This window comes from Dreissena polymorpha, chromosome 5, assembly GCF_020536995.1.
Source record: "Dreissena polymorpha isolate Duluth1 chromosome 5, UMN_Dpol_1.0, whole genome shotgun sequence".
Lineage (NCBI taxonomy): Eukaryota > Metazoa > Mollusca > Bivalvia > Myida > Dreissenidae > Dreissena > Dreissena polymorpha.
In genome coordinates, this window is record NC_068359.1 from 35,652,546 (window position 1) to 35,667,114 (window position 14,569).

Here is a 14,569-nt window from a genome sequence, read left to right on the forward strand (position 1 = left end):
CTGCCAGCCATTATCAATCTACCTACGAAGTTTCATGATCCTAGGCATAAGCGTTCTTGAGTTATCATCCAGAAACCATTTTACTATTTCGGGTCACTGTGACCTTGACCTTTGACCTAGTGACCTGAAAATCAATGGGGTCATCTGCGAGTCATGATCAATCTACCTATCAAGTTTCATGATCCTAGGCCTAAGCGTTCTTGAGTTATCATCCGGAAACCATTTTACTATTTCGGGTCACTGTGACCTTGACCTTTGACCTAGTGACCTGAAAATCAATAGGGGTCATCTGCAAGTCATGATCAATCTACCTATCAAGTTTCATGATCCTAGGCCTAAGCGTTCTTGAGTTATCATCCGGAAACCATTTTACTATTTCGAGTCACCGTGACCTTGACCTTTGACCTAGTGACCTAAAAATCAATAGGGGTCATCTGCGAGTCATGATCAATGTACCTATGAAGTTTCATGATCCTAGGCCCAAGCGTTCTTGAGTTATCATCTGGAAACCACCTGGTGGACGGACCGACAGACCGACCGACCGAGCGACCGACATGTGCAAAACAATATACCCCCTCTTCTTCGAAGTGGGGCATAAATATATGGCAGTGATTTTTTTCATCCAATAGGGAACAGGTCTGGTACCCATGCCATTGGGAAATTTTTGCGTCGTGAAATCACCAAATTGGGGAAAAAAACGAGTCGCTAAATCTTCAAATTGGGAAAAATCAAGTTGTGAATTGAACCAATTGGAGAATGGTATTAATATGACTTTGTTTAACTTTTGTCAGCTTTAAATGACACAGGAAAGCAACATTAACTTTCATTCACAGTCTTGCACAAACAACAACATACTATCGGAACACAGATTGTTACAGAGTTCTCTGTGTTTATCTCTTTTAAATATATCAAGAATGGTGTCTTTCTGGGCTGATGAGAGTCCAGACACCCCCAGGCTGCATAGCCTTATCTGAGCACTAAGTGCTTATTTTTGTTGCAGTGTACGGAGGGAAATGGGTGGACAAAACAGATGCCGAACTTTTTACGATATTTAAAACATTTAAGTAATTTAAAATATTTACCAGTAGCACCTTTTCATCACATATTTATCGTCATTATAGTATCATCATCCCTATGACTGCTTTTGTAACAAAACACAACCTTTATGCATGGTGCATCTAGTACATCTATTACTGTTTATCCGAATACTATACATGTCCGTAATATGTACATGTACACTTAAGTTGCCTTACCTGTTTAACTTCAATAATCCAAATTGTCCTTGTTGTTATCTGGTTTAACAAACCTTATCAAACATTTGTTAAATCCAGTTAATGCTTTCTCCATTATTGAATCACCATTTCTTGTAATTTTAATCGCCAGCTTTGACTTGAACGCGGGTTGAATGTTACAATACATCCGCCATTTGCAATGTCGAAGGTCATGACGTAGCAATTTAATACTACTCGGATAATTCATATCTAATCGAGGAAATGTGTTTTCTCAATGTCTATTGTGTAGTATTAGGACTTGTGAGTATACAAATGATAACATACACGTTTTTAATGTACGAATGTAACGTTAAATGTTTACACCAGTCATTGATTGAGAAGTCAAATCGGCCGAAACTTATAACGGTCTCGAAATATGTCAAGTTGGTGTTTTCGGGGATTGTTTACTCGATTTTGATTGATATTTTGTATTTTTTCGGCAAGGGTCTGGTTCATTTTGGGAACGGGTCCGTAGGTCATTGGGAACGGGTCCGTTTACCGGACCCGTCCAAAGAAGGAAAAAAAACACTGTATGGGGTCAGTATATCCTGCCCCAATAGTCTACTGACACCATACATAATATATGGGGTCAGCATGTGATGTCAAACAGCCAATGGGAGAAGAGTATTTTGTAGATGGCGTGAAATAAAACTTTCCAAATACTGTGTTATAATAAATATTTACTTCTTCAAAATAAATACTGTATTTATGGGCATTGACACGACAAACCGTAAGGTGCTCAACGTAATCATCTGAAAGGAAACATCTCGCTAAAAATGGCATGCCCATGCGGCTTGTACAGCAGACCCCGAGCCTTGCTCTGCAAAAGCGGGGCTTAATGCATGTTCCACGAGTGTCCTCCAATCATTTCCGCCTACACTGAATTTTCGTTTTAGGAGAGACTTCCTTAAAACAAAAAATTCCATAAAGCGGAATGTGTCATCCCTGATTAGCCTGTGTGGACTGCACAAGATAATCTGGGACGACAATTAACACACATGCATTAAGCTCCCTTTTTCCGAGCCTGTCTTAATTGAATCGGTTTCTATAAATGAATTTAAGCCGACTATTTTGTTTAAATATTTACACCAAATAACATGTTCAATTTCCTGTCACTAATACATGCCATGACATTTACATCATTGTAAGCTGTATCACATCTATTACAAGCTCTATCAAATGTTCAACATGCTGATCTGGCCAGGGATCTGCTGTACTGCATAATAATCAACCTTTCAAACACTGAACAGTCGATTTCTGCCAGGAGGTATTCAAAGCCACATTCAATAACTGCCATAGGGTAAAGCTAGTATGCATAAAAGCAGATCAGCTTATAGAATGTTGGGTGGCTATGCTGGCTGCAATTAACAAACCTAATAAAAAAGCTGAAAAAAAGGACACAAGAAGATAAATGCAACCTTTCAAACAAGTTGAGAAGTCGCAGTTGATTGCTGCCAGAATAACTTTAAAGCCATACTCAATAACTGCCATACAGTTAAGCTAGTATTAACCCTTTACCACTTTAATATTTTTACGCATTTGTTGTACTAGTCCCATAGAAAGTAAAATTAAATTTAAGACCTTTCTTACTTAATTCAAGTTTTAAAGGCTTCATTTCAAATCCTTAGATACTGATGAGCAGCAAATGGCATCAGGGCCCTCAATCCATTTTAGGGGAAGCCGGTCGCTACCCAAAGCAGGGGGAATTTTCGCTGCGTTTCCCTTTTGGGGGGATTTTTTACTTACTCTCTAATTATAACATTTGTACATGTTTGCACTATATTCATTGCTTTTTTCATAATTTAGTATGTTTGACAAGATTAAATTAAAACAGAATTGAGATATAATAATCATGAGACACATCTATCTATAAAAAAAATTATTTATTTATTTTTAAATTTTTTTTAGGGCGAATTTTTCCCCCCAAAAGGGGAAAAAAGTATACTTTTCAGGGGGGAATGCGGCCGAATTTCGGCCTTGGATTTGACAAATTGAGGGCCCTGGGCATAAATCTTCACTCAGACTGTGAGTTACTCAAGTTACTCGCCGGCTGTTCTGGTTGTATGCTGGTTGCAAAAGTCATTTTCACTTTGCTTCTTAAGGGGGAAAGGGTTAAGCCAGTATAAATAAAGGCAGAGCAGCTTATAGTTTTCCAGGTGAACATGTTGGCTAAACGAAACAAACCTATACAACCTGAAACGAAGGACAGGAATAAGATAAATGCAATTCGACATGTCCCAGTGAAACTATACAGCTAAAAACTATAAAGTATGAATTAAAGGGGCATATTTACTGTTAATATAATATTTAATTATAAAAAATAAGATTATCTTTAAAAAGGAAGGTATAAAATGATTGATTAAACACATCGGTGGTAGTACTTAAATAGTTATAAATAAAATAATACATGAAATATCATTCACACTATTAGTATCAGGTCCTTGTGAAGTAAAGTGAAGACAAAATCTCCTCGATTAGGCATTTTGTAGGCATGCCTCAGAGTCCACTTGTTAAATGTATACAAATAAATATTTGGCTTTTTTTCTTCAATTTTAATACATATAACAATGCTATGATATAAATATCTGGTTGAAAAGCATAAACATGGATTGTTCAACATAGGAAGATTTTTTTAGTGGGAAATATTGTTGATATGCCGCTTTAATTCTTGAAGAATTTTTTTTGTACGCCTATGCTTCAGTGTATAAAGCAAACTACTGTGTTATATAAATTAAAAGAAATAAAAGCTTGGGCTTCATCTGGGTATTAAACAAAACACTGTCACATGAACTGATCTAGCAGCGGAAATGATGCAAGTGAAAAACATATGAACATTAGTTGGATAGTGTGATCAATTCATTGTAGTGAATGTAAATTCCCTCAACCAAAACAATATTCATTGAACGTGGTTATCATCTTTTCATTGTTACAAATGCCAGTAGGATCTCACAAATATGTGGTTTAAACCAGTTGTAATTGTACTGTGAAATCTGTGCAAGTACCAACAACGTGACAGCATTTCTAATAAATCACTGCTTTACTACCGTCTTACTTAACTGCAATAAATTTAAGTTTCCTCGTCTCATAAAACTTCTTCCAGACATGAATTCGACCACAATCTATCCAATAACTATTTGTTACCGCAAAGTGATAAATACCCAGCAAAGCCCAAAAGCAAGTGTATGGCAGTGTTGTTTTACATAAGATGAAAGGCAGGGATGTGCACTTTAACATGCTCTGATGAGAGCTGAGAAACAACAATACATGAAATAATAATAAGACATTTTATTTTACATCTAATTGGAACCTTGGCTACATATGAATGCTGCAATAATTATCACTTATGTTAAAATCTCTATGACTCTTAAAATATAACTTCATACTTATCATACGGTAACTCATAAAAATTATAAACATCAAAATTTGCAAAAACTTGATCATACATGTATACTAAAATTATGATGTGGTTAGACACTGAATTGTAAAAACGATGTTCTTTACCAAGATGTGTAAATGGGTAAATAAATACAGATAGGAGGAGAATTATTAACCTAGCTCAGAGACAAGCTTTATTAACACAGAGCCAAGTTTATAAACACAACTTTGACAGGTTTGTTAATGTGACCTTTTGATGGTCAGCCTGTTGGGTACCATGACAACTAGGTTGACAGTGTCTACATTTGAGACGACCGAGGTAGATCCATAAGTCCAAAATGTAAAGAAAATGTACACATAAATGAGCAATTGTGTGTAGCAGAAAAGCAACAAAAGTCAGTTGTGTTCATTAAACAATGCATTATAATCATTTAATGATCTGAATATAATGTTATCATACCCTTACTTATACATAAACGTTAGAGCTGGGCTTTTTTGCCATCCTTACCCAACGGCAAAATAAAGGTCCCTTCACAAACTTGCTGCAACCAATAAGGGTTTATGCCAGCTCTAATATCAGATAACATGTATATTCTTTGATCAACTATGACATTTTCATAGACTATTTGGTTATATTTTAAACCTGAGTGATGCAAGATGAAGTAACAAATATTTCAAATCATATGCATAAACGAATGCCATATATTGGATTAGGATTTACACCATGCAACTAAGAAATGTCAAGACACCCATATTCATCTACAAATTAAAAGGCCTAAGCAATTTTACAGAATTGGAATAGGAAGAAAAGCTATGAATCAGCTATATGCAAATTAATTTTCTTTGTTAAAGTACCTACGCAAATAATTTTCAAACTTCAACTATGCAAAAAAACAACAGGTTGTAAAGTAACTATCACTACATGTGTATGAACAATAATTAACAAACTGAAGTTACTTACAGGATTCTCGAGAAATTCTAAATACATGTACAGTACAGCCAAAGCGGCACAAACATAATCCGCGGCTATGCCACGACAAGATTATTAGTCCGCGGCGGCCGAATCATGTGTTCACGCGGCGTATCGCCGTGGCACTAGGCATCGATCCGCGCAACGCGCCCGAGTCTGTATTAACCTCGCGTACTTTCGCGGAGTAAATCCGCCGCATACGTACGCGGCGGATCGAGTGAAAAGATATCCACCTACATGTACATACATGTATGTGTAGCGTAGAATTAATTACGCGCAACTGTTTATGTTTCGTTCGATTATCATTATTAAATTTGTAATCCGAAACACACTTCCGAATTTTAATGCTAACGCGTCCTTTGGCAAATTCTAGCGTCAAATGAACAGTGCTAAAATATCCTTTGTTTCATAAAAAGCGCGCGAAAATTATGCAGACATGTAGAACGTCGTTTGGAAAGTTTGGGTGTATTTTGTGTTGTATAAATACATGAACATCACGTCAGGCGTAAATCGTGTGTTCAGTGGAGAAAAAAACGCCCCGATTAGACGTTATTTCATCATCTCTATAAATAGTAACAAATGCCAAAATGTATTTGATACTTAAGGAAATATCGAGAATGTTTGTGTATCGTAAATAGTTACCAGCATTTGCTTTAACACTGGAATATACGGGATTATCGGGTAATAAGTAGCGATATTAACTGTATAATATGAACAAAATAAAACGTGTTTATATACGCATATTCAAACAATAGTTATAATAAGCTGATAATTAACAAAACTACAAATACGTCGTCACCGTCTTGATTATTGATGTGGCTTCAAACTGCTAATTTTCTCAGCTAAAATATAATAGCGGAATCAACATGCAATTAATTTATAAATCCACCATATGCTGGAGCCTTGACCACTTGTATGTGCGAAAACATAATTACGTGACCTTGTTTATGTGTGAAATACATACGCTACGGGCGGGAAACAAACTTAATAATTGGCCAGACACATTAACTATATTTACATGTATATGCTAATACAATCCGCGCACAATAAATTTATTATGATTTTAATTATTATTATAATTGTTCTTTCAAAATTTGTTAACTACATGTAACTAATAATTAAAAAAAAAAATATTTCATGATCGCATCGACTCGGCATCATGTCGCGGACCGCGGCATGCCTCGGCGGACAGATGCGAAGTTTCGCGGCGAAATGCAACTTGCCGCCGCATACTGACGCGGCTTCAACGACTGACGCGGCATCGACTCGTTTCGCCTTGCCGCCGCGGATCGCGAAATACGTTTGTTCCGCTTTGGCTGTACTGTAGTTCATTATTATGTAACTATTAAATGAAACATCAAAGGCTATACATACCCGTTATCCCAGCAAAGCTGTACTCTGGCACAGTGATGCCGTACACATAATCATTGGGCTGCTTCATGTTGTGAATATACCCTAGATGACATATTAAACATACATATAAGGTGCATTCTGGGAAAACAGGGCTTAATGCAAGGACGTTAAGTATCATCCCAAATAAGCCTCTGGAGTCTGCACAAGCTAATTAGTGACAACAGTTTCCACTTGGATGGTGTTTTTCGTTTAAGTCTCTTAGCAAAATTTAGTTAAGGCAGAAAGTGTTATCCCTGATTAGCCTGTGAGAACTTCACAGGCTTATTTGGAACGAAACTTAACACACATGCACTAAGCCCCTTTTTCCAAAGCTCATTAAATAAAGAAAACAAAATTGTTTACACTTAAGAGATTATATATGATGTTTTACAGTCCAAGATTTTTCAGTTTTTCCCAGTTTTCCCACACAAGGCTCATTCCATGCTATGTTTCATACAATAAAATATTGCAAAAATATCAGTTTCTATAGAATAACAGCAGCGATTTTTTTTTGCCAAATTGGGAAAAGTACCTGTACCAGTCCAATTGGGAAAATTAAGTGCGAAAAACCCTGAAATTTGGAAAATACGTGTCTTGAATTCTTTATATTGGGAAATTTGTGTACTAGATTTTTTGCTCTAATATACTTTAAAATTGATGACTAAATGACTATTTTGAACAATGCCCTCTTTGTTAGCAAAACACATACTCAAAAAAGCATGTTGAGGCAGGTTTTGTTCAAAGAGAATTCTGTTTTGTATTCCAAAGCGAGTTTTACAACATCAGATTTTGAACGGGAATAATACTGGGGTACAGTCTAAATTTGCCGTTTACATTTGGGCATATTTAGTGTACCCCGGGTACATTTACGTAATCTTAAGAGCAGGGATCATATTTTCCCGCAACATCAATCGGTCTGGATATAAATGGGGAAAAAGTATCCGAAAATTTATGTCCGAAATCATAACAAATTACGTTGAAATATATACCATTGATTTTGCCATTCATGAAGGTGGTATAATAAATGTACAAGTAAAATTCCCTTAGGAATTTTTTTACACGTAACATATGAGTTTTCTCCACTGGTTTTAACATTGCTATTTTATTGTTGTTTCGTGTGCTGTTTTATCCAACCCATGCGAAAGACAAAAAAAATCTTACCGGACATGAGGTCTGATGACTTTTAAAAGTTACCGGACCTCCCCAGATTTTACCCGTTCTCGTTGTTCTTTAGTAACCAAACAATATAGAATACCGCTATAGAGTTAATTTTTATTATTATAACGTTCACAGTATTAAACAATTCAAAACATTATAAAATAACCACTTAATTAAACCCTGTTCTATGAAAACGTTCAATTAAATGTGGAGAAAGCTTTGTGATTCTTAAACACAAGTCATATCAGAGGGAGCTATCACGTGACCATTGAGATGTCGACGTCTGTGCCGAAACAGGTTTTTTTCGCAGTTTTATTTCCTTTATAACTTTTGTTTAAATTTTAAATGCAGCTCACTTTCCAGCCATATCTGATATGATATCAGTAAGAAAGTGATAAGTGACTTAACTTGCTACGAATGTTCTTAGCGGGAGCTGTAATTTTGTGATCCTACTTAAGAAATTTATAAAGAAACAAGAGTGCCAAACTGTCACAAGATACGCCCGTTCGAAGGTTTTGGACACCATGCTCAATGCTTGAAAGTGTCCTCAAGACCTAGTTATTGACCCGGCATGACCCATATTTGAACTTGACCTAGATATCACTTAGATGTAACATCTGACTAAATTTGGTGAAGATCAGATGAAAACTACTTCAATTAAAGAGCGGACAACATGCTTAATGCTTGAAATGCACTATGTGACCTCGTTTTTGACCCGGCATGACCCATGTTCGAACTTGACCTACATATCATCTAGACACAACTTCTGACCAAATTAGGTGAAGATCAGATGAAAACTACTTCAATTAGAGAGCGGACACCATGCTAAATGCTTGAAATGCACTAAGTAACCTCGTGACCTAGTTTTTGACACGGCATGACCCATATTTGAACTTGACCTACATATCATCTAGACACAACTTCTGACCAAATTTGGTGAAGATCGGATGAATACAATTTGAATTAGAGTCCGGACAAAGTGGCGCCGTTGAAAATGCACTAATTGACCCTATGACCTAGTTTTTGACCCGGCATGACCCATATTCGAACTTGGCCTATATATCAACTAGATGCAACTGCTGACCAAGTTTGGTGAAGATCGGATGAATACAATTTGAAATAGAGTCCGGACAAAGTGGCCCCTTTGAAAATGCACTTATTGACCCTATGACCTAGTTTTTGACCCGGCATGACCCATATTCGAACTTGGCCTAGATATCAACTAGATGCAACTGCTGACCAAGTTTGGTGAAGATCGGATGAATACAATTTGAAATAGAGTCCGGACAAAGTGGCCCCTTTGAAAATGCACTTATTGACCCTATGACCTAGTTTTTGACCCGGCATGACCCATATTCGAACTTGGCCTAGATATCAACTAGATGCAACTGCTGACCAAGTTTGGTGAAGATCGGATGAATACAATTTGAATTAGAGTCCGGACAAAGTGATGCCTTCCGCCCGCCGCCCGCCGCCCGCCAAGGGGTTTCACATAATACGTCCCGTATTTTATACGGGCGTATAAAAAGTGGTGATATAGAGTGTTGAAACAGTCGCTTCTTCTGCTGACTTTCGCATCAAATCTTGACCCACAACAGACAATGATCGTGTTGTTTCCCGGCTTTCAATTAATGATCATCACAAGGATTAAAACCAGTAAAATTTCATTCAACCACTCAAAAACTTTTTGTGTCACCTGCGTCACAAAACAATGTGCAATATTTGACTGCTTCTAAGAATCGGGCTTGCAGATTGTTACATGTACGTCACCAACAAAGATAGCCAGTTTGAATTGTCGGTAAAATCCGTTTTATTTAAATTATCTATCGAAGTACAATAAACATAAACCAGTCTGTATTATGTTTTTACATATTCCTAACTTTGTTTTCATTTTAAACCAAAGTATAACATATTGTTGGTTTTTAATGGACACGAGGTCCGACAATTTCGAAAATATTATCGGCCTACAGCAAATTTGATCAGATATGTCTGAGGTCCAATGTCTTTCGCATGGGTTGGTTTTATCAGAATTTTTGTCATCGTTGTCAATATTATTAATCTGTGTATGTCTATACCGATGTTTTAAATCGTTGTCGACTCGATAATAGCTTACAAACATGCACTGAACCAAACAAATGTCTGTGCGTAGGTTGGCTTCTGACAATAACAAAACCAAATAATTAAGAAATAATTTGTTGTCAAATAACCCATGGCCGACAGTTTAGATGCGTAGGGATTAAATCACTTGTGCGAAGGACGAGTCAGGGCTTAACACTAAGGCACGTCCGAACGACATTCACTGCCTGTACCTAGGTCCGGGCTAGCCAATGTCCCAGGAACATGCCCGACTGGTCGTGTGTATTTTGGGCGGGATTATGTGTTCTATATCAATAAACTGTGTTTTAAATGAGCTTTTCAAAGATGCAAAAATCTTAATACAGTATGATCAGATGACAATTAAATCCCAGAGTGAAGTCGGAGACAACAAACGGATCGTAACTCGAAATAGATTCGGAACCCCCTGATTGCAATCAAAAAGAGGCCGACAATTTAGAAAATCCCCGGCAGTTTACCTGGTAAAACACGTCAGTACCTATTTTTAAACGGAATTCCGCTAGATACGGTTTTTGATAAGCCGGGATTGCCCTGATCTTCCGGGATCGATGAAGGTATAAAACTGGACATTAACACAAAGTTACTGTAAAATTATTAGTTATTTATCAATTTTAAATCATTTTAATTTGTTTGATCGATTAGAAGTGTTTTGACAATCTTTTTTACGCAATTCAATTAGCAAAACTAATATTAATGGTCGATCCCGGCTTTTAGTAGAGAGTTAACCCTGTACAATTGTTACGACTACCGTAACACGTTATTTTGCGACACCTAAGATTCACTTACCGTTTGTTGTCAGACGACAACCGCGGCAAACTATGTAAAACAAGTTTTAACGTTTCATGTCGTTGTTTAAATTTGGCTTTACGGGTGGGGATGGGGGTTCCTCGGATAAGAAAAGAAAAGGGTAGGAGGAAAGTAAGAGAAAGTATTAGGGAAAAAAAACAAGGAAATTTCTCCCGAAATGGCATGAAGATTACAAATAGATGTATTAAGTAGATGAATATTGAATTCATTAGCATTAGTAAGGCAAGCTAATAAGAATGATTGAATCATAATTGCGCATCTCCACGCACAAGAAAATACAAGTTGAATGAGAAATATAAAGGTTTTGATAATACTTTGGTCAGGGCACATGAAAAATTGGTCAGGGCTAGTAGGTTCTGCATTTACTAGCCCGAATGGGCTAGTTGAAAAAAAAGTTAGTGTTAAGCCCTGCGAGTGATTTAAAACCACGCATCTAACTTTCCGGTCATGGGTTATTCAACAACAAACTATAAAGTACACTACTTACAGTCAATCTTGTATATAGAGACCACTTAAGGGAGTAATCAAAAGTGGTCTCTTAATAAAATGGTCTTTAAATAAAAAAAAAGGCCATTTGGGAAGAATATGCGGACCTTCCATTTTAAATCCAGATGTAGGATTATCACCTTTTGACACAATTATTTCCACTTTTGTAATCAAATAAATCTAAAAAAATAAAATATATATATAATGTTTTATTAAAATGTGTTTTATTTGTTTACTCTTATTCTAAAATTTATTAAATTGGGTTTTTCTGACTCCAAACTCATTCGCGATGTTACGTGCACTTTTACTCTTAGACAATTCCAATACCCGAATTTTCTCATTTAACGTTAACACTTTCTGTTTTGATATTTTAATTTCTGCATGTAAGCTTTTGGAAATCTGACTCGATTATGGTGCATAGGGAAATAATTAAAACACGTCGATTGAAAACTAAATAAACAGGCCTGATTTGAAAAATTTGCTAACACAAACTAATTAGCATAATTACAATTAATTTTTTTAGAGAACGGATATCGAAACATGTTACAAATTAATTGTTTATTTTTTACACCTCGGGAACACTGTGAAAATGTTTGTCGCATCGGGCGCATTGTTTCTGCAATAAAATCGGCGATTAAGTTGTCACTTTACGTCCCAGATTGTAAACTCTTTAAACCGTAGACTATGCGTCAATACCTCATTGCATTATTCAACACAAAAAAATGATACGCAGTCTGCATCAACACCGGTCAGAACCGGTCATCGCTACAAAGGAAAATGGCTGGTGTGAACACAAAACAAAGATGCAATCTTACATCTTATCGGCTTAGATAAACAATTAACACTAATTTGTACCTGAACGGTAAATAGATTTACCACTTTAACCTCAAAGTGGTCGCTTAATTAAAGATTTGGACATCAAAATACACGAAAATCAGCGGTCGTTGGTTGCTCAAGACAAAAGTCGCTTAATACAATATGAAAATATAGTGAAAATTCTCGGGGGGAATTCAAAGTGGTCGCATAAGACAAAAGTCGCTTAATGCAAGTGGTCGCAAGCACAAGATTGACTGTATTTCGATTCTAACATGATTTTTTACTAAAGATTTATACAATGTATAGTATTTTTCTTGTGTACTATTTTATGAGAAGTTCCGCCCATAAAAATACGTTTTGTTCTGTCGATCAAATCCGCGACTTTTATTCATAATTATATTACCGGATTATTATGCTGGTGGAAAATGTATTGGCATGTTTTGTTTAGTTACAGCGTGTGCTTTCAGTGTATACGGTCCGCCCTTAATTAATGAAGAATAACCCATAGACGATTTTCTTCTTTGTTTATATGAAAATTTTCACGTGCTGTGTTAGAATCATTTTTTACTTCTATCTCAGATATTATTAAATTTATCACTGTTTACTGTGATAACAATCGCAACATATTGTTTTGTATCACATGCACGTCAATTAACATTGAAGACCGATTATAATTAAACCAGTGTGACCACCCTTATTAATTTCGGACACAAGTTTTTGATACTTGGTCTGACATGCAATAAACCAGTCCTGACCGGTTTAGGGGCTGCAGCGAATGGTTTATCACACCTAATCAGATAAGAATGTCATTAGGGTTTGTTAGCATGTGCACTGTGTAAACAATTTCAAGACATGGGAATTTTAGGAAACAAAATCGGACCAACTGTTTGGGATTTTCAATTGGTCTTTCATAACCCCAATCGGTCTAGGACCGACAAAAGCAAAAAAATATGATCCCTGCTTAAGAGTATAGGGGTACATGTAAGTAGTACCTGAGCCGACAATGACCAATCAGGGGCGTAGATAACCTCCCAACATTGGGGGGGCGGTCCAATTTCTGTACTGGGAACATAAAGAGGTTCGTTTGAGAGGGTTGTCCTCTCCCGTGGTTCAGAAAAAAAATTAATTACAATTAATATGGTGCTTTTTGGGGGAACTTTCATGTTGATATAAATGTTATTTTCTTTCCAAAAACTCTAATTACAACATAAAATTCATCAATCAGAGTTTACTGATGTACTTAGAGAACAAAAATATTTTCAAACTAATTACTGTTTTTCACGCGTATATTTACTCAAAATTGTTTAAAGTGGCAGTTACCTTTGAATTAAAGCGATCAATTAAAATTAAAAGAATCGCCTGTCCCTAATCAAAACACCGACAGTGCAATCACGGAAAAGAACAATGAAACAATTAACGCAATGACATTTACCCCGGCCCCTAGTTTATGACACCTAACAAGGGATATTGACACATCACTATTGGCAACCTCAGAGCAGACGGAGAGGGGACACATGGCTTCTGCACTGACGGCCGGGATTACAAAAATACTGGTTTTGGGGCGGCAATTTTTAGGGGATTTTACGTTTATTTATATAACGATGACTAGCTGAAATATTGGGGGGGCGGCCGCCCCCCCTGCCCCCCCATTATCTACGCCCCTGCCAATTGAGCAACAGTAGCCCAAACATCTAACAACATTTTACACATATAAAATAATTATAAAGGAACATGTCACCTGTATATTATTTTCATCATACTTTGATCTCAATTCAGATGCAAGAGTTAACACGTTAAGCAACAATGCAATCAATCTTCTACCGAACTTACAGACACCAATCAAATTAAAATTATTGGAGGCATAGCATGCATAGCCTTAGGAATGCTAATAAACCGTTTAGACTCACAAGTGTTATCTTCCTTAAAATATATTGTCATAAGTAAACAAAGAAGCAACTTACAGTCAAAGGCATATTCTGCAGATTCGCTACCGTCAATAGCGATCAAAATCCTTCGTTGACCTTCCTTTGCCATTTTCAATGACTCTTTTGGAAATCCACTGACACAGTGTGAACTGACGATCTGAAGGAGCTCCAAATATTCATTAGAAATATTCGAATATTTTAAAGTAAATAAATTGATTTACATTTAAATTAAATATAATTATGTGGTAAAACTA

At 36.4% G+C, this 14,569-nt stretch overlaps 1 protein-coding gene and 2 long non-coding RNA genes across 3 annotated transcripts in view; 2 read left to right on the plus strand and 1 right to left on the minus strand.

The window, feature by feature from the left end:
• Positions 1-14,511, minus strand: part of LOC127881696 (universal stress protein YxiE-like) — a 44,720-nt gene extending 30,209 nt beyond the window's left edge. Inside the window, exons 1-2 of the mRNA XM_052429802.1 lie at positions 14,352-14,511; positions 6,991-7,071 (exon numbers count right to left, since the gene is read on the minus strand). Coding sequence (XP_052285762.1) covers positions 6,991-7,071; positions 14,352-14,424 — 154 coding nt within the window. The 5' untranslated portion in view covers positions 14,425-14,511. The remainder of the gene's footprint in view (positions 1-6,990; positions 7,072-14,351) is intronic.
• The window catches only part of LOC127881714 (uncharacterized), a 515,289-nt gene that overhangs the window by 332,003 nt on the left and 168,717 nt on the right, over positions 1-14,569 (plus strand). The gene's annotated exons all lie outside the window — the stretch shown is intronic.
• Positions 1-14,569, plus strand: part of LOC127881722 (uncharacterized) — a 264,293-nt gene that overhangs the window by 222,494 nt on the left and 27,230 nt on the right. The window lies entirely within an intron of this gene.